This window comes from Antedon bifida, chromosome 1 (genome assembly GCF_963402885.1).
Source record: "Antedon bifida chromosome 1, ecAntBifi1.1, whole genome shotgun sequence".
Lineage (NCBI taxonomy): Eukaryota > Metazoa > Echinodermata > Crinoidea > Comatulida > Antedonidae > Antedon > Antedon bifida.
In genome coordinates, this window is record NC_136226.1 from 22,997,100 (window position 1) to 23,020,364 (window position 23,265).

The 23,265-nt window shown below is 32.2% G+C and overlaps 1 protein-coding gene across 1 annotated transcript; it reads right to left on the reverse strand.

Annotated features, from left to right (window-relative positions):
* Positions 1 to 4,557: 4,557 nt before the first annotated feature.
* LOC144835431 (ATP-dependent RNA helicase DHX30-like) lies at positions 4,558 to 23,209 on the reverse strand. The gene is made up of 22 exons (XM_078690517.1): positions 22,966 to 23,209; positions 21,267 to 21,511; positions 20,581 to 20,748; positions 19,897 to 20,126; positions 19,625 to 19,775; positions 18,981 to 19,164; positions 17,826 to 17,985; positions 16,896 to 17,091; positions 16,306 to 16,377; positions 14,322 to 14,395; positions 13,586 to 13,715; positions 13,177 to 13,300; positions 12,913 to 13,044; positions 12,128 to 12,266; positions 11,241 to 11,331; positions 10,360 to 10,510; positions 9,067 to 9,158; positions 8,760 to 8,860; positions 8,137 to 8,224; positions 7,571 to 7,679; positions 6,869 to 7,053; positions 4,558 to 6,324 (listed from the first exon to the last, which is right to left on the reverse strand). The coding sequence occupies exons 1-22, from the start codon at positions 23,207 to 23,209 to the stop codon at positions 6,157 to 6,159; spliced, it is 3,234 nt and encodes a 1,077-aa protein (XP_078546643.1). The 3' UTR covers positions 4,558 to 6,156.
* Positions 23,210 to 23,265: the final 56 nt, after the last annotated feature.

Sequence of the window (23,265 nt, forward strand, 5' to 3'; positions counted from 1 at the left end):
TATCTTATCGAGTTTGGTCTGAACTTAATAACGAATCACTGGAAAGTGTGTGGATAACAACCCGGCCAAAACGTTTGCCGCGACAATATTCGAACATCTCCTTCGGCCTTATCTATCACCCGGAGAGTTCTGTAAATAATGATTGGGAAATGGCGTCTCACATTACACAGAGTTTAGATTATATTTGTAGTAAACATCCGGAATCAGGAATAATCGTCACAGGAGACTTCAACCGAATGAGAGACAACCTTATTGTTAAGTATCCCTTAAAACAGATCGTTAAAGTATCAACTAGAGATCGCGCATCACTTGATTTAATATATACTAATATGAGCGATGTTTTTAATGCACCTACTAAAGAATCACCTTTAGGACTGTCTGATCACAACGTCATCGTATGCACCCCAATCGTAGGAACATTTAAATCGCCTAACGTCTTCGCTTACCATACAAAACGTAGCTGTAAACCGGGTGCCAAGGAAAACTTCGAACGCGACATTAATAACATTAGATGGCAAGATCTATATCGAATGGATGGATGCTGTAACCAGTTTGAACTGTATCATAAGAACATTTCTGAACTCTTAAATTTACACTTCCCCCAAGTAACGATTAAAAGACTTCTTAAAGATAAGCCATGGGTAAATAATGCGTTTAAAGGTATCGTTTCTAGACGGCAAGCAGCTTTTGCAATTGACCCCATGTCTGCCGAATATAAGAAACTTAGAAACTTATCTAACCGAATGGCTAAATCTTTGAGAGGTGATTTTTATCGTAATAGTATTGCCCAGTTATTCTCGTCCGATTCTAAATCTTGGTGGAGGGGTATTAAACAATTTCTTAATCTCGGAAAGGGTACTAAGTACTTTAAAACTATGGCTAATGAATTATGTAACGGGAACGTATACGATCTTACCACGAAAATTAGTGGTTTTTTCAAGTCCCTGACTTCTGAGTTCAAACCTCTTGAACCAAAAACCAATGATTGTAACACTGTAGTACCACCCCATTTAATTATCACGCCAGAGACAATTGAGTCTAAGCTTAAACTTGTGAAATGTAATAAAGCCCCAGGCCCGGACGGAATCCCTCCGTGGGTACTACGTGATTTTGCCAATGTCCTTTCCAAGCCAATAAGTGCAATAGTTAACTCCAGTTTAAGGGAAGGGGTTCTCCCCATGCTTTGGAAGTCAGCCGATATAATCCCCATTCCAAAGGTTAACCCACCTAAGGTTCTTGAGAATGACTTGCGTCCTATTTCGCTGACTTCCACCACCATGAAAGTTATTGAAGGGATCGTAGGGGAAATGATTTGGGTCCAAATTAAAGATAAAATCAAGTTGAATCAATTTGGTTGCTCTAAGGGTGTGTCTACCACTGACGCTCTTATACTTTTGTTAACCGAATGCTTTAATGCTACTGACCAAGGAGATGAAATGAGATTATTATTGCTTGATTTCAAAAAGGCTTATGATTTAATTGACCATAATGTATTAATTGATAAGTTGTATAATTTAGGGGTCGAAGACCATCTAATCTCTTGGATCTATGCTTTTCTATGTGATAGAAAACAACGTGTTAAACTAGGCGATGAATTGTCCCCTTGGACAGTCGTTAAGGGTGGTATCCCCCAAGGATCCTGGTTGGGGCCCATGTTGTTTATCATCTTTGTCGACGATCTTCTGGATGGGGTGCCGTGCATGAAATACATGGACGACACCTCCATCCATGAACGCGTCGGCAACGATGGGGCAACTGTACTCCAAACCACTCTTGACGAAACTGTCCAGTGGGCTAAGGATAACAATATGTACCTTAATATTAAGAAAACGAAAGAGATGAGAATTAGTTGTAAAAGGTCAAAGACTGCTTTTGAGCCACTCCATGTTGGAGATTGTAATCTGGAACGTGTTGACGAATTTAAACTTCTTGGTGTAATTATTTCTCATAATTTGTCATGGCAACCTCATATTGATCAAATGATTAGTAAATGTAATTCTAGAATGTACTTTCTCAAACAGGTGCGGAGGGCAGGCCTGGATGCCCCCGCACTTGTCCAATTTTATACTAGTATCATTAGACCAATATTAGAATATGCGGCCCCAGTTTGGGGATCAAATATTACGAAGCAACAGAATCAACAACTTGAACAAATTCAGAGAAGGGCCTTTAAATGTATTTTTCCGCATGCTACTTATTCCGATGCCCGCAGCTTCCTTGGTTTTTCTACCTTAGAAGACCGCCGTGTTCGACTGTGCAAGGATTTTTTTGTTAAAATCAAAGACCCCAGTCACAGATTGAATCATTTGTTACCGGAGGCTCCTTCTGCTGCTTATAATCTTAGAAGACTCCGTGAGTTCTGTATCCCTAGAGTTAAAACTAACCGTTCAAAAACGTTTATTATTAATCACGGATTATTCCAAAAATGGTAAACATTTTGTGTTATGTTTCCGCGACCTTCCGTACCTTTGTGTGTAAATATTATTGAAAATTTTTGAAGTTTTTAACATTTTTTAAAGTTGTAAACATTTTTAATACTGTTAAATTTTTATCCTGCAGGCCTATGTCTTTAACAATTTGAATTTTATATTTATTGTTTTTATAATAAGTGATTTTTAATTGTAATTTTGTGTTAATTTTTTGATTGTATGTTCTACATTTCTGAATGTCTTTTATATTTGTATATTGCATTTTATTTTTCTGAGTGAAACGCTTTTGTTAAACTTCAATCTTTCGTTTGATTGCAATAAAGTTCTATTCGTATTCGTATTCGTATAAGATACGTATGCAAAGCTATCAATGAATTTAACAAAAACCACAATGAGTTTGATAGGCAGAGCTATGAGCACTAATGCCAGAAATAAAAGGAAACACACGGTGCCCAGTTGCATCATTTGAAAGCCATCTTCAACATTTGAACCTTAATTGCCCCAATCTTTGGCAGAGGCCAAAGAACAAGAGCAGCAATGACATAATATGGTATTATAATAAGTGTGTGGGGATTGTTACACTTGGAGGTTTCATGAAGAATCTGAGTAGAAAATACAAACTTACTAAAGTGTACACCAATCATTCAATACGTGTTACTGGTGCTACAATACTTTCACGAGAACATTTTGCAGCATCACAAATTGAATCCGTTACCGGTCACAAGTCAGTAAGTTCATTTTCCATCTACCAACGTGTTTCAGATGAAGAAAAATTAGATATGGGGAGGTCGCTCAGTCTAAACCTTGTGACTCAAACTTCAGTTCCACCTGTTGTACCATCAGATACGACTCAAGAAAATTTAGCTTTGCCTGGGACTTTGGCACAATTTTGCACTATTTGGAGGATTGTGAACATTTTGAGGTTGAACAAACTCAGGAAATAAGTAATGCAACACAACGGCATTTCAATCAGGTCATTACCAAGCATCATGTAAATATTAAATCACCATCTAGACCAATGCCATCATTAAGTGGATGCACAATCCACAACCTGGCTGTGATTGAATATCTATCCACCACAAAATAATTAAAGTACTGTAATGTTATGTTATTGTTAGTTTTGAACTTATATCTACATTCTGGTTCCATATTCCTTCGGGCTCATGGAATATGGAACCAGAACGTAGATATTTCCCGTATTCCGTGAACAAGCAGGGTGTAACTAATAATATCATGAACTATTATTACCAATTAACAATTAATTATCTTTCCAATAAAACAGTCGCATACAGAATATTTTGCATTTACTGTATAATATAGCAGTCCTGTCTCGTACAAATTACATTTCTAGTTTGGAGAGGGCGCTGCACCATGCTGTGAAATGGCGTCGCCCAGTTTACCCCTGTACTTCCGATAGTGTGTTTTTAATGCGCCTCGGATGAACAGAATATTCTTGTGTTATAAGTTCTTTGGTGTTATGTAAACAATTATACATAAAATAAACACTTATCTCATAGTGGTAGGTTAGGTCTAGCCAATATAGCCAAAACATAGCCAGAGAGCAATCGAACTACTGTAGATGGACAAAGTACAATATTATTTGATGTTTTTGTTTAGTAGATACTGTAGTTACATCTTTTAGTAGTATAACAGTAATTCAGTACTTTGCTTAATTTGCCAGAATTGATTTCTATATTGGGAGAACACTGTATATGGATAGAATTTCATACCTCTATTTTCTGTTCAGATGTCTTATATGTGTTTATATAACACCTAAATAAATTCCTGTAATTGGATTGGATGATTTTGGGTCACATGGCATGCAATAATACACACTATTTGTTCGCGTATGGAAAATTTGATATATTATAAAAAAACAAATATGTTACAAAAAACCAAAAAAATGTTGCTGTTTCAATGTGAATCAAATGTAGGCCTAGCTTTATTCAAAATGATTCAATTGACAGAAATCTATTTAGATGTTATATAAAACAAATAATGAATGTTTTATATTTGTAGAATGGTACAAATAATGTTATTAAATTTAACCTTTCAATCTACATTCACCTTATGCCATTATTTGTACCATTCAACTCATAAACATTCATTATTTGTTTATTATTTTTGGTAAATTGGAAAATAAACCTTGTGTACCATATGGTACTGTAGAAAATATAATAATATTTCAATCAAGTTGTTCTTTTCATTCAAACTTTTAAATTACATAAAGTATTACTGGAAATAAAAATAGACAAATTTTTATAATTCAAACTTGTGTGGTAAAATGTATTTGTTTAAAATCACATGAACGCTTGCTTTGCACACTTGTTCATTCCTAATTATTATTCGCATAACACTTTGATTGGTTGATTTCATATCAATTTTCTTAAAATTTAACGGTTCTATTCAACAGCCAGCTTGAGTTTGTGCCACGAGATATGCTGATAATAATGCCAAAAACTAATATGTAAAGTGTGCCATCTATAATAGATGTGCTTTGCTGCCAAAATCTGACCACCGTCTTTTTGCCATGGACTACATTACGACATAGCATTCAAGATGGAAGCAATGGATATTAATTAAATTAAAATTTAACAGCAGATGTGATATAAAAACAAATGATAAAATGTTTTGTATCCATTGAATGGAGAATATTATTCATTTTTTACTGTTCCATGAACTTAACTCATAAAATATTCATTATTAGATTATATTATCGTACTGACGCGGATATAAGTCCATACTCGGGTATAAGCCCACCCCCAACTTTTGACTAATTTTCATGAAAAATGAGGCGCTCGGGTGTAAGCCCACCCATTAATTCAAAGATCTACAGTGTGTGCTGTAATACATTATTTTGCATTTGGCGATGTCCATACCCCGCATACACTACCTTTGATCATAATCAAGCTAGGCTTATATTATACGCTAGGGTAATATACGCTAGGCCATATGAGGCCTAGCGGTCCTGTTTTGTTTACACTCCATCGCGGTCGAAGATTGCTTCACACATGACGCTCGAATCACAAGTCGCCAAAACGGAAAACCCCTATTTGGTATCGGCTGCCATAAACAAGCTTATTAAATTTCTGTGGTACATTGTATACTTGCTTTTCTGCTTGATAAATTCTTGTTCAAATGATATTTAAAATAAGATATTCTACGATAAATTACACGAACTATAAGCTATTTTCCGACACTCTACACCTCGTGAGGGCGTTCGCATGGTGGTTTCAGAGGAGGAATGTTGAATACACAGTACATGTGCCATTTTTGACGATCTGCATTTTTGGATCCTCGGGTATAAGCCCACCCCCCAAACTTGACGTGATTTCATGTTCAATGAGGGTGGGCTTATACCCACGTCAGTACGGTAATTGTATAATACTAGGTGAATAAAACCATTATTTGGCCACTTCTATTTAACCCTCGATGAATTGGATGTGCTTTGTACCAATGTCACTGAAGCAAAAGCAATTCAACCATAATAACTGCATGATAATGTTTGCAGTATTGTTGTAATAATACTTTAAACATTTGATTCACCCAAGGGTGTTTTTCATGAATGCCGTGATGCCACAGAATTCCTACAGCAAACATTCATACTGTAGATCGGTTGGGGTTTAAATCGCGGGGTTTAAATCGTAGGCTTTACACCAATAAAGCAACTCAAGAAATTGAGAAAGTTTACCTAGCATCACACAGCTGTCATGCAAACAGCGAGGCATCACCATCGTATCTTCTCTGAATCCGTTAGTTCATCATCTGAATCTAATATCTGTATATTTTTCTGTTTCTTTCCTCCTTTTTCCTCAATATATGGCTGTTGTACACTTGATAGCAGGCTGCAAACTATACCCACAATGCACTTATGTTTTTCCACATTTTCTTCAGTCTAAATGAATAAAGAAGATGAAGTACAATTAAGTAAATATTAAAATTATGTTTCCTCCTTTAAAAAATATTAAGCATTTGGAATTTTATTAAATTTATTATTTAATGTGGTATTTTGGTTAAGTTGCAAATTAACTGTTAATATTGTAAATAACGTTAACGAAACTAACCCATCGTATGCGTAGTCTGATTGCTCTATTGACATGTATGTGTGAAGGATTAATTGACAAAGAAAATAGTTTAATAAACAATGAGTTTCCATTTTATCAAAATCCTTCATTTTCTGATGTCAGTCAGTAAGTATTTGAAAATACTGTATCTAATTTTTGTAATTGAAAATAGTTATATTGTTCCACAAAACTCATAAAGCTGAAAGTTATGTTAATCTATAGACTATTAAATAATGTTTTTGTTATCCAGCTTTTTTTTTATAAATCTTTCGCCTAAAAAAATTAAGAAGATTTTTCTGTTGCCCAATTTATTACCCCAGGAGGCATCAATATTGGTGTGGAGGGGGGGGGGGGTGTTTTTAAGCATTGACATACCATATAATTGTCAAGAGACTCTTGTACCATCCTATGCACATGCTCCATAACATCCAGTAAGATCTCAGCTACGTCTCTGTACATAAAAAAACTGATTGACTTTTGTTCATCATTTGTCAGTGCTATTTTTAATTTTACAATTTGATTTAAATTGTATTCATCCAAGTTCCCTCGAAGTCGCTCATCTATTAAAATAGTAATAAATGATTTTATCAAACAGGTTCAATAGTCATGTAAATAATGCGCTTTAATCTTAGAAGACTATAGTTCTACCACAAGAATTATGGTCAAGGAAAGCCATGAACCTATTTTATGGCCAATGCATTCACTCCTACCCCTGCCTTAACCACTTTGGCCAATCAAATTATTGTTTCTTTATAAGCAATGCAACCCTTAAAATGCAACAAGTGTTTAACTATTCAAGATTGATATACTGTATGTGCAGTGTAAATTGCAATATCAAAAGGCTGGCAAGAGAGTCTCTGAAATAGTTTCTTTTGACAAAACTCTGTCAAACCATTTATCACACTTATAATACAGTTTCATTGCCATAACAGTTCACAAAAATCAGCATTTCAATAATACAATTTAACTCTAGTCAGATCTGTCCAGTTTCCATTTAAATTCTAACAAAAAATGTTGTAAATAATGTACATAGCCAAACACCTTGTTTGATTGGATATACATTGCATAGTTGATTACCTAGGTCAGGTGAGACCCTCTCTGTCCAGGCTGACTTGGCAGCAAGGCATATTAAGCCTAATGGATGTACCATTGAAGTTTCATGGATAAATGTTGCACTTGATTGAGTCTGAAAGAAAATATATTGAAATTCCTTTGTGTATGTGGCAATTATAAAAATAAATTAATTTTTTTCTCTTAATTTTGAACTTCATAACAGTAACTGTACATATTAAATGTTAATCCGCCAACTATACGTAACATGAGTTTAACATGATTTAACTAAAAAATAAAAGTTTGTTAAGAAGCTTCGATTCAACATGGGAAACTGTAATTTACCAATTTTCATAAATTCTTGAAATTATTATTAACAAAAAGTGCATTCGCACTACAATACCAAGGCTGGCGCCGTAATATATATATATAGAGGAAACCCTGTATGATGACCAGAGGGTAGTACAATAAAAAACATTTATTTAATAAATGTCCTGCAAAATAAAAGATTATGACTAATTTCTAACAAACACAATCATAAAAGGTTTAAAAGTAGGTTAACTACAGAATTTTTTTCCTTCACATCCGCTTACTTTTGCAAAATATGTCAGCCATCGTGATTTGTAGGATTTTTCTTTTGAGTTAACAGATCTTCCTCTAAGTAAGACTTTACCAACATGCCTGAAACATTAATGAACTTAATTATTTATTAAATTTATTTATACAAAACAATTATAAAAAATACTTTTTTGATCTATTGATTTGATTTGTATGTGTGAATCTGTAATAGTTAAATTTCAGCATGTACAGGGTAATTTCCTTTAAAAATTGCTTTCAAATTAATTTCCTTTGAATATGCATAACTCTGAAATCGGAAGAATAAGACTTGAACAAAAGTGAACTTAAACCAAACTGATAGCCAGGTAATAGGATTCGAACAACCCATATTAAAACTAGAGAGCAAATCAATCTTTTTACATATAGCTTCCAGTGAAGTGTCCATGATTTTAACTTGTCTATATATAGTATCCCCAGAGCAATGCTCGTACAAATTCAAAATATATATTACAGTAAAGTCTCGAAAATCTTTTGGGCTTGCTCAAAACGTCTGGGTCAGAAAGAATTTTACATACATGTACATTTATATAAAACATTTCGATCTTTATTTGATCATCATCTGTATATTTACAGTTGTAGGTATTTTATAGTAACTCACATGTCTTTAAATGAAAGTTTATTGGAACGAAACTTTCCTTCAATGTGTGATCCCCTTCGAACTTGCAGAATATTTGGAACAAATGCACCACAAAGGACAGCCTAAAAAACATTGTAAATAGGCATAATATTGTAGTTTTGTTTTTAGGTTGTTGTTGTGTTGTAATTACCTCCTTTTCTCGTTCATTATAATATTTTACTTGTTTTATTTTTTAAATAAACTACTGTATATTTGTTATAATATATCAGTCCGAGCATTAAATTGAAATAGCAAGCTGGAAGATAATTACTCACAAAAACAAACTTACCTTTATTAATTCTTCATGATTCTCTTTGTAATTAGAATACCTTGATCTCATTCCTGCATCCCTTAAATTCTCAGAAAATTGTCGACGCAAACCTTAATTTTTTTAAATAACGAACTTCATAAGTAACCAGAGAGTCCACTAATATGTTGGATATATGATAATAAATTCAAACTTTATTGTTTCATCTTATGGAATAAAACATACTCAGACATATTGACATATTTATAGATACCAAGAGTCTTGAGATGAAAAATTAATTAACCAATCAAAAATAAGTAGAAAAATAGGCAACTGACATAACAAATCTGAATCATAATTGCTTGCTTTTCTGATATTTTTTATATTGGTAAGTAAAGAATATAGTATTTCTTATTCTATATATTGGAATAATAAAATATGGCTAAAGTTGTTTGGAATGCAGTATTAGAAGTGCATTGCAATACAAAGTTAGCCTACAGTATCAGCTTTTATATTATCAACAATAATAAGAAATTTATAAATAATCTAAAGTATTCCTTTAAAGATGTATTGTCCCTTTGACTAATTCCAAAAAAATAAAAGATTTCGAAAAAAGGTGGGTCATTTTGAAGTATCATAATAGTTATTAACTATCACCAAAAATTTGTCGAAAAAAAAATCATTTAACTGAAATACAGACGTTTTTTTGTTTAAAAAAATAACTTTGACTTCCAGTCAAAGTTTTCAATCAAAACATATCCCATAATGAAACGCGCTTGTTTGGCTACTCTGTATGCATAATCATAAAACTTCCTCACGATCTGTGTGAAAATACCTTCTAAACCATGACGAGTTGTAAACAATCCTAATTAGCATATGCATAATGCGTACTCGTGGTTTGAAATCTTTGTTTACTTTCACTCGCGACGATTTTCCAGACGAAATGTAATCAAACTAATTTACCTGTTAATTACTTAAACTTGTTGTTTTTGGCTGGAATTTTCGACTTAAAGTGAATAACTTTAATATTACTTTGATATGGCCAATTTAAAATTAGAATATTTTGACCTTCATTTTTTTGTGTTTCAAGGGACAATACATCTTTAATAACTAATAATTGTAAATAATTAACTACTGACAACCTGCTAGGAGACAAAGACTGATTGTACTGGCATGTTTTTAACTTGTGTCATAGCAGAACATAGTAGGGCACAATAAACTGTCCTCTTATAGAGGTTTGTCATAGTGTTAAAACATTGTCCCTTGTTAATTTCATGGGAAAGTGTCTTTGTAATAGGGATGTCCCCAGAATAGGGGTTTTATGTATAGACTCACCTCTAATGAAAAACAATGTTCCTTTATCTAGACAGTTATCTTGTACAAACCAATTCATTGAGCCTTCAGCTAGACTCTCTTCCCAGGCATTGTAAATGTTTAATCTGCTAATATGATCACTCTTGGATGAACCGCTATATAATTGTTTTACCTAAGAAAGTTGAAATAAAATAGTAAAGTAAAGAAAGCAATTTCTTAGCCAGAAATTTAACAGGATGCTATGTTTTGTCCACAAAAGGTGCAAAGCTCGTCATGAGCAAGTCTAGTTAGGCCTATTTACCATCTCTGTCAAAAGGACACTATAGGAAAAAAGGGGGTTCATTCAAACCCTTGAACCACTCTGGCTACGGGCTTGGAAACCATAATATTTATAAATAAAATTTGAATAGAATAATTGTAATTTCAATGTCATCTGATAATTACATTAATATAAATTTCTAATTTTATTGACAATGTAACTTGGTTTTACAGATGTTATCTTTTGTGCTTTCAGTACATTATAATTCATATTAATATTTGAAGGTTCTTTCCAAAATTTTCTAACCAGGACGATTTTTCCCCACAGAAAAATTCATTTACTGTAGTTTAATTACCCCTTAATTATTGAACTAAAAAAAATAAAGAGGGCACTCTAAACAAAAATCTCTAGAACTGTTCTTTTTTATTCGAGCTATGAAAGTATTCTCATTTGAAAAGCTGTTTTGAGTATGAATATTTTGTTATAAAAATCCCTCAAATCAAAGTTACAGACTGAAATGCAATAAATTCAGTCTCCAACTAAATTTACTTTAGGCAACCAATAGCTAGCTGTATTTTGTGGCAGTCTGAACTGGGAGGTAATTAATTGGAGGGTAAAATATACATCATAAAATCATACGAACCGACATGATCTTGTTTCGATTGGTAAGGTTTTCTTTCATTGGTTCTCTTGCACTGAGACCAGCAACAATACTTATTACTGGATTCAGACACCTACAAACAAGAAAATATATATGACGCAAGGGCATGCCATACCTCTCATTATTTATGACGCAAGGGCATGCCATACCTCTCATTATTTATTCCATATTCAATTTCAAATAAGCTACCCAGTGAATGAAAAACTTAAGCACCAAATAATATAAGTAAAAATAAGAATTTCTATTTTTCATTTTTAGCATTTTTATTATTGCCATTTTTCCTATTAAGCAAGTAAATATTGTTTTTTATTCTTATTCAATCATCAATTTTAGGATTTGCGATTTGAGAAATTTAATGATATTTCGTCCCCCTAAAATTAAATTTTTGTTGTTGAATGTGTCATTTTAATGTTACATAATAGTTATTCACTAAATTATTTACAGAAGTGAATACATTTATTAAAACTGCCTATTCAAAGTCTTCATTTTCATGTTTTTGGGGGACAATACATCTTCAAAAAACAATTATAAAAAAAAATTCTATATATTAAAGAAGATTACCAGATTATAAAAAATATTATCTATTATATAAATAAAGTGGCTCATTATTATTGAAAATACTATAAGGCCCTAGTTTAATGGTTTCATTTATGTTCTTAATGAGCATATTCATTGGCTTACATTAATGGTTTAGAAAAAAAAGAATTTAATTAGCACTAACAGTGTGCCATGGGAAGATTATATAAATATAATACATGCGATACAATGTGTAATCAGTTGATTACTCGACAAGAGTCCATTGACAGGCTAGTTATGTATGTGAAGGTGATAACAAGAATCTGAGAAGGAGAAATGGAAGGTATACTGACCTGAATATTGAGCCATAAACAAGTGCTTTAGCAAGCTTTGGATCTGTGCTTATCTGGGATACTTTATTTCCTAAAGGTGTTAGACATTCATTTTGATCTAAAATGTTCATCTCTGTCAAAACTTCAATTGCTTTGTCAACTGAATAATAAAAAATATTCAGAATGTACTATTTTATGTTCACACATTCACTGCCTGCTATCAATTTGTTAAAAGTCAGGTTATAATATAATACAAAAAGAGCACACTCATGCATGTTATAACAACAACTAAATAATGCTTTGTATTTGTTGTTTCAACTCATATTTATATTTGATCATACATCATATAGACAGACAAATGAGTAATTTTGGTGGCAGCTGTATGACACAAAGGCACTTTCAACACTATCAAACTTTATGTGACAAAAAAGTGATGTCATATCACTACCATATTTAAGCATATCACTACCATATTTGGGCACACTTTTTTTGTCAAACTAGTTTGATAGTGTAGACAGAGCTTAAGAAGTAGGCTGTGAGTCACAGGTTTATTACCCCACATATTCTCCCAATATTCATTTAGTATACTGTACTATGGATACATAGCAAGCTAACATTTTTTTCTCTTGTACAAAGTTAATAGGATGCGATGTAGAAAATTTGGGGCCAAGTAATTTATTTTGGGTAATTTCTACAAATGTGGTATAATACACATACTAACAATAGCTAATTAGATATCTAATTTCCAGGCTAATTAACTATAAGTTACCAAACTCATCTGTATTCATTTTAGTTCAATTACATACCTGCTTCAAAGGTAGGAGCTTGAAGAGCCTGCGATAAAAACTCCTCAGCATTTACATTAGGGTCATGAACTTTCGCATGAACTATGACCTGCTCTAAAGGAACTCGTAGAAGCTCTGGAACTTGGTATTCATCTGCGGTCAGAAAACGATATTGGAAACAATATTAAGGCCAAAATAAATATTAATATTCTGGTTTAAAATAATAGGTAGAATAACAAACAGGCTTTTGGAAGAGAGTCGCACACAAGGGTTAAATTACTGTACCTAATTGTTTGTAGTCTTCTTGTGTGAACAAATGATAACATTCACCAGGTTGACAGCGTCCAGCTCGTCCTTTACGCTGTATAACACTTGCCTGTGAAATCCATTGAAGATCTAAACAAGATACCTATAAGAAAGATATGAATCAGTTAATTTGCATTAGAGAGTGTTTGGGACACACACATTGAATGACATCATCATTCTATGGTTTACAGCGTACCTCTGCTAATCAGTAATGTATTTGTTTGTTTTGATGATGATAAGAGCATGCAACACAAGTTATTCACACTTTTAAAATGTTATGATGAACGACGCTTCATTTTAAACATGTCTTAAAACTCACAAATTTATTTATTATAAATGAATACTAAATAACAAATATTTTACAAAAGAAGTTCTATTAAAGCCTTACCCCAACATCTGAGTTATAGCGTTGTTCTTTGTGGTTTCCTACGTTAATTACATATACAACATCATTGATGGTGATAGACGTCTCTGCTATATTTGTAGCTAAAACAATCTTTCGTATCCCCTCGGGTGGGCTAAATGAAAACAATGAATTGTTATTAGAGCCTCAAATCTTTAGAAATTGCTTGGAAATATATCCAAGATATTAATTTACATGGGCCTCGTCAGCCTAGCATTAGATCATCCATGGACAATCTATGCCTTTCTGTTCCTGTCACTAGAAAGGTTTTTGGTGACAGTGCATTTTATTTCCTATGATCACTAAACTTTGGAATAATATCTCATTGGTAATTCGACAGCCTCCTAATTCTTGTCTTTTTTAGAAACACCTTAAAACTTATTTGTTTCAATATATATTATTTTGTATAGTTTTTTCTGTGTTATTACTCTGTATAGCACTTTGATCTTTCTTTGTAAAGGCACTTATAAATAATAAATAATAAAATAAAAAAATTAATTAATTGGAAATTAGTTTTTACTAGTAATAACTAACTATATCCTTTTGTCAAAATAAACATCTCTGATATACCAGTATCAAGTTTCCATGAGAATTATTCAGTTTCAAAGACAACTTAATTTATGTTGACATGATTTGACAATATCAAATAAAACAGAATTTTCAAACCATTACTATAACAAATTTCGGTAATATTTGGAAATCACTGAAACTTACTACTAACCTTTTAAAAATTTCTTGCTGTTCGTTGATAGAGAAGTTAGAATGTACTGGCAAAACTTTACGATTGTGTGTGTTCTGTTAAAAAGTAAAAACACAAGTTTTAATTTTTATAGCAATAATTTTATACCTTTATGTGCTTTTTGGTTATCCGCCTCAAGCGGATAAGCCCTTGGAATTGTAGCGTTTCTTTTTTTTTTTTTTTATTATTCTTCTTTCTTTCCGCCACTTTTGTTCGCGCCGTTTCTCTGCAACGTGTTAACATAACATGTTGTAACTTGGTAAACATGTAGACATTTAACTGAAGATGTGCAGCCAAGCTTTTGGACGCTTTCAGATGCGCGTAGCGTAAGTTACGCACGATTTTCTGAAAATCTTAAATTGATCATAACTTCGAAACCGATAAATATTTTTTAACGTAACTTTCAGCCACGTTTTCTTCACATCAATGGCTAACTTTTTCGATCTTTAGAACATTTTTGGAGACTAGAAAATTTTTGCGTAAATTGCGTTTGAAATTTTAAAATGCTCCAAATTTGTTCACGCTGTTTCTCTGCAACGCGTTAACATAACATGTTGTTACTTGGTCAACATATAGACATTTAACTGAAATTGTGCAGCCAAGCTTGTGGACGCTGTCAGAGGCGCGTATCGTAAGTTACGCGCGATTTTCTGAAAATCTTAAATTGATCATAACTTTGAAACAGATAAATATTTCTTAACGTAATTTTCAGCCACGTTTGCTTCACATCAATTGTTAACTTTTTTTATCCCTACCGAATTTTATAACATTAGAAAGTGCACGCGTAAACGGCGTTTGAAATTTTAAAATGCTTCAAATCAATTTCTGATTAAATTAGAGCACGTTTCAGGTCATTTTAAGCGTTTAAAAAATTGCCACTGGTGCGCACATTTTTACGCGCGCATGGCGCAGAGAACGCGTATAAGCTTTTCTTTTACATAAATTGTGTTTTTCAAACTTCGGTTAACAATTTTACGTTGTTTTATTCATTTTGAAAACTTAAATTGGCGTTCTACGAGCACGTTAAACATGACAGGTTGCGCACGAAAACGTCAACAAATTGTGAAATTGTTGCAAAATATGTCTAATTTTAAAAAGGAAACAGTTCATCAGAATGCAAGGTTAGCCCCATTTTTTATTTTATTTTCTTGCAGTGTATGAATCATAGGTCTGATTTATTATAGTCTTGAATGTTAAAAAGTGTTTGATGGCTACATTATTTGCATATTAAATATAATTTTTGAAATGTTTATCATCAAACAAACAATAACATTTTCAAAGATCAAAACAATAAACATAACGTTTATCTTTTTCCTTCACATGTTAATATATAAAACTTGAAAGTATGCACTTTCATAATATGTCACTGTTTAAAATTTGTGAAGATATCATCATAGTGAAAATTATGATTTAGTTTGATATGTAATAATCAACTTGCATCGAGGGGTTCACGACATACCGAATGAACGAGTAATCTTTCTTCGGGTTGTCTTCGGCAGGTGCTCATATGGCTCGATGTGTAGTGCAACCGACTTTGGTATCAGAGGTATCGGGTTCAAATCCCATCACGGGAAAACAATTAATTAAAAGGATTTATTTGGTTATTACACTGAAAGGGCAGTTTTAATTTTGAATAGGCTACTTTTTTGGAAAAGTCATAACTGAGAAGTACTTTAATACGCAAGATACGTTTTGTTGCGGGCGGATAACCAAACTCGTCCTCAAGTGACGAGTTCATATCTAGTTATAAACTGTGATTACCAAATGCACAGTTAGTGAATACAAATATTTTCATTTATTATCTTTTCCTGAATCCCTCTATATTGAAACTATCATTAATATATTCAGAACAGAGCAAGAAAATATGGTATGTCGACTCTCCCGACACCCTTGAGCTGCCCGAGAATGTCTAGTTTTTTGGGAGCGTTGACTTGGAATAAAAAAAGGAAATATAAAGTAACTTCACCTGATTGTCTGTCAGCTGATCATATACAGTTTTAATATCTTGCCAACCAGAGAGAAAACATAAAATGGCACCCTATAGAGCAGAAGAAAACACTTATTACATAAAAAAAAAAATAAAAACAATTATTACATAAAACTTCATTACTCCATCTACAGACAGAGAAGATAAACTTTCATCTTTTATTCAGTGTTGAGGGACAAAAGAGGAAGAAGAAACACTATATTGAGAACTTTAATTAACTGGGTGATGTTGGAAAATATCAAATTGTTTTAATTTAGTCTGATATTTATAATTCTAATAGTTGGGGAAGACTGGGGATTTATAGACATTGTACTTGTAATAGGAATACTGTTGGGGGGTGATTATTGCTTGGGAATTGGCGGTTTTTTTTGTGGCAATTTTTTATTTTGGGATTCAGAAAGAAAATTGTTTTGCCAAATGTTACCATTAAATTTATCATTGTTATATAATTGTGGTTATTTCCCTTTGTGTACTGTTGGTTCAACTTTACGAGAAAGCCATAATTGCAGCTGTTCGATGAAAAAATGTTCAAACTGGTGTATATATCCACTCATGTATAATGAACTTACCTCTGGATTGGTTTTATCAAGGTGATTTATAAGTTCAACAACACAATCAACATCAGTAAAAGGGTGTTGCAGCATGTTCTCATTATTGCTATTAATCTGTGACCTTTGACTCCTGTAACCAATCAACTTATGTACTTCAGGTAGAAAGAACTCTTTGACTGGGTATGTAAAGCCAGGCACTGTGATAATTGGACAGCTAAATATAGAGAGAATAATAACAGGGAAATTAAATAATTTGAAATTGTATTATCAGCTTTACAGAATGTAGATTCTTTATTTTTTTAAATTGTTAAGAAAATCGATACATGGCCTGAATATATAGTAGGTTCTCAATGTTAGTATATAATGTATTATGCGTCTAAGATGCTCTCCAGATAGAATAGTATTCTGAGATGAGAGTGAGTCATATTGTACTAAGTCACTTACTGTATATACTTTACTTAAATTTGTTAATTATTCGAGATTCTGTTTATTTTCAATGGACCAGAGATTCCAAAATAAAAGATTGATTTATACAAATTATATTCTTTAAAAAAAACTCTGTCTCTATCAGAGACTGAGGAATTGGGGGTTTTGCATAAGGCTCTGCAATTTATTTCTGGCTGTTTTAATTTGTATCTCCATTGAGATCAATTCACACAAATGCCCAGATCAACACATGGTTGGTCTTTGCTGGGGCCGGCTGTGTATATACAAAAAAAATACAGATACCCATTGTCAATTTTTCAGTAATTTGCCTAATTTATAGAGGAGAAAAAAGATACAGTATATACTTTGGGTCTGAGGCTCCATAATAATAACTTAAACATTTGCTATATATTTTTGCAAACCAAAGTTATTGTACTATCAAAATGTGTGGTTAATAATTGTGGGCTATTTCAGTTCCAGCTTGGTTTTGACAAATTGAAATGAATAATGAATGCAACTTACTTGTCAAAATATTCACTGAACATTGATGCATTTATTGAAGCACTCATTAATACTACATGTATATTTGGATTATCTTGGATAAATTTCTTGATCAATATCAATAGAAAATCTGTATCTACATCTCTTTCATGAACTTCATCAATGATTACATGACTTATTCCTATGAAAATAATAGAAAAAAAATACAAAATGTCATTTAAAATAATTAATATAGCAACATTTGAAAAATTTAGATATATCGTGTAATCCTGTAAATCCAAAGAAGTTTAAAGAAACTTTCCCTGCAGTGTTGACGTTTTGTAAAAATAATGCATAGATATTACTTACTAATAAAACATTAAACCAGGTCATTCCTTGTCTTATTAAATTTACGTTTTATGATTAATTATCATAAAAAGACAGAAACAATGCACTACCTAAGTAGCTCTTGTCGAATGTCCTATTGTGGACTGTCTTGAGGTGTAGCATAGCTAGGCTTAGTTTTGCTACATTAATTGTCTTTCATTTTTTGGCAGAATCCATTAATTCAAATTGGGAAATACCTGGTATTTTCACTGAAAAGTTACAGTTCATCCATTTGTTTTGCCTTCACGATTGAAAAAATGGGTGCATCACATTTTTACTTAAAATGCAGTTTGTGAATTTAAAGTAGATCGAACAAACGTAGGGAAAGTCTCTTTAATAATACAACCAACACTATTTTTCAATTGATGCTGTGCTTGGGCCTAATGAATAATTCAACTCATCATATACAGATATTAATATATAATTAATAAAAACAATTACCAGAAGATCCTATGAATAATTTCAGACAAAAAGATATTAGTGAAACTCCAAATAAAGTGACATAATATATTTACATTATTATTATATTACATTCCTTTTTATACATTAAGTCTATGATTTGCTAAAACATATATCAGTCACTCATTGGTTAATTCAAATACTCTCATGCTTTTGATGACAATTTTTGAATTTGTATTATATATTGTATATATGATAAAAAAGATGAGCCATGCTCATTAGATTCTTAAAAATGATCAAATAGATCGAAACGTCAAATTCTCAAAATGTATTTTGTTTCTTTATTAGGAGTTACACTCCTACTATTAGTATTATTTCTAAAAAAATTATGTAATAATAGCTAGCATCTACCTTCAAGGGTTGGGTTTGTTTGTAGTTTCCTAAGCAGTATACCAGTTGTACAAAATAAAATGAATCCATTTGATTGTGGCAGTTTACTGTTCAGTCTTACTTGGTAGCCAATTGTTTTCCCCACATGTTCTCCTCGTTCACTTGCAACACGTTGAGCCACTGAAGTAGCACTGATCCTACGTGGCTATCAAGTATAGTGATAAAGTTAAAATAAAAAATAACATGTTTAGGTTTTTTGTGAACATTTTGGTGACTGTTGGGCGTTTGAAAACCAACTGTACTTGCGGCCAGAATCCAAATGCCATATTTGTGATGGGCCTAGTTAAAGAGACCACCAGTTTATCTTTCAATTAAATATTCATCGACTTTACTCATAAAATTTAATTATTTGTATAATGGCCCCATGATTACCTTTTATATATGTCTGTCTATTATGTTGTCTACTATGTAGTTGGGAGAAATTTGCATAAATAATTGGCTGATTTTTTATTGTACAACATAGTTAGACATATAGGTAGGGTGAAGGAATGTTCAACCCAACGAATAACATTTTTTATTTTCTTGACGAATTAAATTATTATTATGAACTATTCAATTATTTTATATACTAGGCCAAGTGTTTAACAATATGAATATCCCATTACCTGTGTTACAATTATATTGCACTCTGACCCTTTCTCATTCTGGATAAAGTCTTCAAAAAGATATTGTGGAACTTGCGTTGTTTTTCCACAGCCAGTTTCTCCTGATAAAACAACCACCTGATTGCTCTTAATTAATGACAGAATCTCTTCCCTATTAGTAAATAAAAATGTGATAAAATATCAGGTGATGAAATTAAATGAAATTGCAATTCAAAATTGTGTACAAATCTTCCATTCGCATTATAATAGGAAAATCAAAATATATCTGTTACCTCATATTGGCAATAGGGAGTGCAGCTGCCTCTTTCCTTTGATTAGATTCTGAATATTCTAAATCATTCTGTCCATTTAATAATCTTAAATTTTTAGCATGCTTTAGTTCATCTGAAATTGGAACTACAGGTTTTCCAGTAATTGCATCAATATATTCTGATTCAGATTTATCCAAAAATGAGTCTAGAAATCCACTGGTGTGTTCTTGATCAAACGAGCTGCCGAAACGCTAAACAAAGGAATATAAAAATTGACAATCAATTATATTGAACTCTTCCGAAAAACAACATCAATTTTCCCTTTTATTAATGTAGACCAAGGATCAGTCATCATGAAAATAGCCACCTTCGTGTAATAACTACGAAATGATAAATTTATATAGTGCCAATTAAAAAATGTATCAAAGGCACGGTGTGAGAATTAAGCAAGGCCAATACAAATTCTGAAAAAGGTGTGTTTTTAAGTACTGACTGAGTGTGAGGGGGGTGGGGGGCTTAGTTTTTGCAGAAGAAGTGTTCAAATGGCATGTCCATCCACGAACGGTGGCAATGTACAGCATCACAAAAAAACCTAACATACAAATATAGACATTGGTTTAAAGGTTGTAATAACGAAACATAAAGTATATGTTTAATTGGTTCAAGATAGAGTAAAATCCCACATAATATGTAGCAAAATAATACCTTCAGATTTTCTAACCCTTGAAGAACTTCTGCTTTAAGTTTTGAATTTAGAGATATCCAAGAAGGCTGAAGATCCATTTTCAAAAATTCTTTTACATCACTTTTTTCATGAAGTATTGATTTACCAGGAATGCGTGCACGGTTGTGCTTGTCTAAATAACCTAAATTCTGAAAAAGACAAAATTTGTAATGATTGTTGAAGAGTTTAAACCAATATCGTATTGAAAATATAAAGGCAGTGTAACAGGGCTGTTTTGAGACCTTCACAACATTACAGAATAACAATTGACCAACTCTGACATATGATTATTGGAGAAGAGAGTTTAATCAAAGCTTGAGGATTATATATATAAAATATTATAAAAATACTAGCTAGTTTATGTTTGATAAAATTCTATTTTGCATGCTGAGGCAGGTATTCTATATTTGCAATGAACTTCCTGATTAATAGATAGTCAAGTTATTGATACCTTCTAATCCTATCACAAGTCAAGGATTTTCCTCACTATAAAATAACCTCACTCCCAATTTAATTGAGTCTAACAGAAACATATGAACACACAGAATGACTTTTCGACTCAACTGCTATTTAGTCGCATGAAACATCAGGTAATGTCACTATTAATGTATTGGCATTGTAGTACAAAATAAATAAAGTAAAACCTTTAGTAAATAAATAAACAAACCTTCAGTTTTGAACAAGCAAGGGCTGCTGCCATTTTCTCTGCTTCAACTTTTTTCCTAGCAGTCGTGACAATTTCAAATTGTACAGGCCAATGAACAGTAAGCACACTCTGTTTCAACTGGTCACCTGTAGTTTTATATTCTACATATTTTCCTTTCAATTGGTTGTGTTGTACAAGATTGTTCAGAATTTGTTTAGGATGTTCAAATTCTTTTAGTGCCTGCCTAGCATCTTTTAACAAAAATGCTAAATATCAAATTTGAAAAGAAAATAATTTAACAATATAATTGCAAACTTTTTATGTAGATGGATAATGCAATACACACCATTCTATGGCTTAGGTGTTTGTATATAATATATATATACTCATATAGTTTGTACTATCACAAAAGAGAAACCAAGACAAAAAATTGATAAAATGCATTTTATAGGCAGGTGTCATTATATAATTGGTAGTGAATGCACTTCAAGTTTAGATAGAATAGTTCAAAATAGTATTTAAAAAACAACCTACACAAATATTTATACTCATCACATGATCTGAACATTGGAGCGAGGTTTAACATTTTTGAAAACAATCAAGTTTACAGTGTGTAGGTTAGTGCATAGAAAAATCGGAAGTGAAGCATATTCTGTTGCATCAGCAATTGTTGCTTTTATAATGTAATGTTCAGTAGGAATCATGTGAATTATTACCGTATATATTATTATGGGTTAATGCACAATAGATAGAGAACATTATGAATGATGTAAGATATTTTATTGAAGAGGATAACTGGATGAAGATAATTTATTGTATCAAATAATTTTATGAAAACAGAACATGATATTAAAAAAAATAATTATATATAGCTAGGTGTAGGACTTTGTTAAATATTAATTACATTATTTATCAATTCAGGATATTATAAGTAAGGTTTTCAAGCTTTGTTTGTCAAGTACTACTCTGTGCTGAAATAAAAAAAATGCTATGACTAAAGGAACGATACCGTATCCATACTTCTAAACACTAAAGGTACGGTAATTATAGAGGGCATTATGTAAGCATAGATGTTAATCAAGTAGGTTATGGAAATGGTTTTCTGCAAGCCAGCTATGTGGCCTAGGGTTTGCAGGATCGATTCTCTGCTTGACGATTTTTTTTTTTTTTAATTTAAGATAGATTATTTAGAGGGTTAGGTTTTGAATATTTAGGACGAGTTTTAATATTTAGGACGAGTTTTAATATTTAGGACGAGTTTTACTATTTAGGACAAGTTTTAATATTTAGGACGAGTTTTAATATTTAGGACGAGTTTTATTATTTAGGACGAGTTTTATTATTTAGGACGAGTTTTATTATTTAGGACGAGTTTTATTATTTAGGACGAGTTTTATTATTTAGGAATGCAATTTTACCGTACCTTTGGTAGCGGAACGATTCGGCCCTAAGACGATTAGGATATGGTACCATATCTTTAGCCACAGCGTAAAAAAAAAAGTCTGTGCAATTTGAATTGAGTTTGATTTCAAATTGTGCAAGGATATAATGATAAAATTGTGCAAATCATTCAAATTGCGCATAACATTACACGTATAATATATATAACACTAAAAAATGACAGTCTGTAAGACATTTACTCTAAAAACTAGTCAATTACGTCTATCACATCATACATTATGGAGCTCACCATAACTCACCGCTATAATTATGTACTTACTTCCTTCATTTGTTTTTGTCTTTTCGGAATCGGAAATAACCGCCGTGACGGGGCTTGCAATACCCGACCCAAATTTAGAACGGGTTTTAGGTTTAATTGTACTGGATACATTTCTATGGCTACTACGAATATGAAATAACAAGCAAAAATCATAGGCAGTCACATTCATCAAACAGTAAGAAGATCTAGCAGTAAAGTTTTGAAGATGATGTGATCCACATTTCCATCCCATGCGTGCTGCCATCTTGGATTTTAATCTGGATGAAATAAAAGATCAATTTTTTTTTAAATTAAATAAAT

Excerpts from the sequence above, each read along its gene's own strand:
- LOC144835431 (XM_078690517.1), bottom strand. The coding sequence starts at position 23,209 with ATGGCAGCACGCATGGGATGGAAATGTGGATCACATCATCTTCAAAAC. Across the intron at positions 19,776-19,896 it reads CTCCCTATTGCCAATATGAG|GGAAGAGATTCTGTCATTAA; the intron begins GTAACAGATATA and ends ATTTACTAATAG. Across the intron at positions 7,054-7,570 it reads GAGGGTCTCACCTGACCTAG|ATGAGCGACTTCGAGGGAAC; the intron begins GTAATCAACTAT and ends CTATTTTAATAG.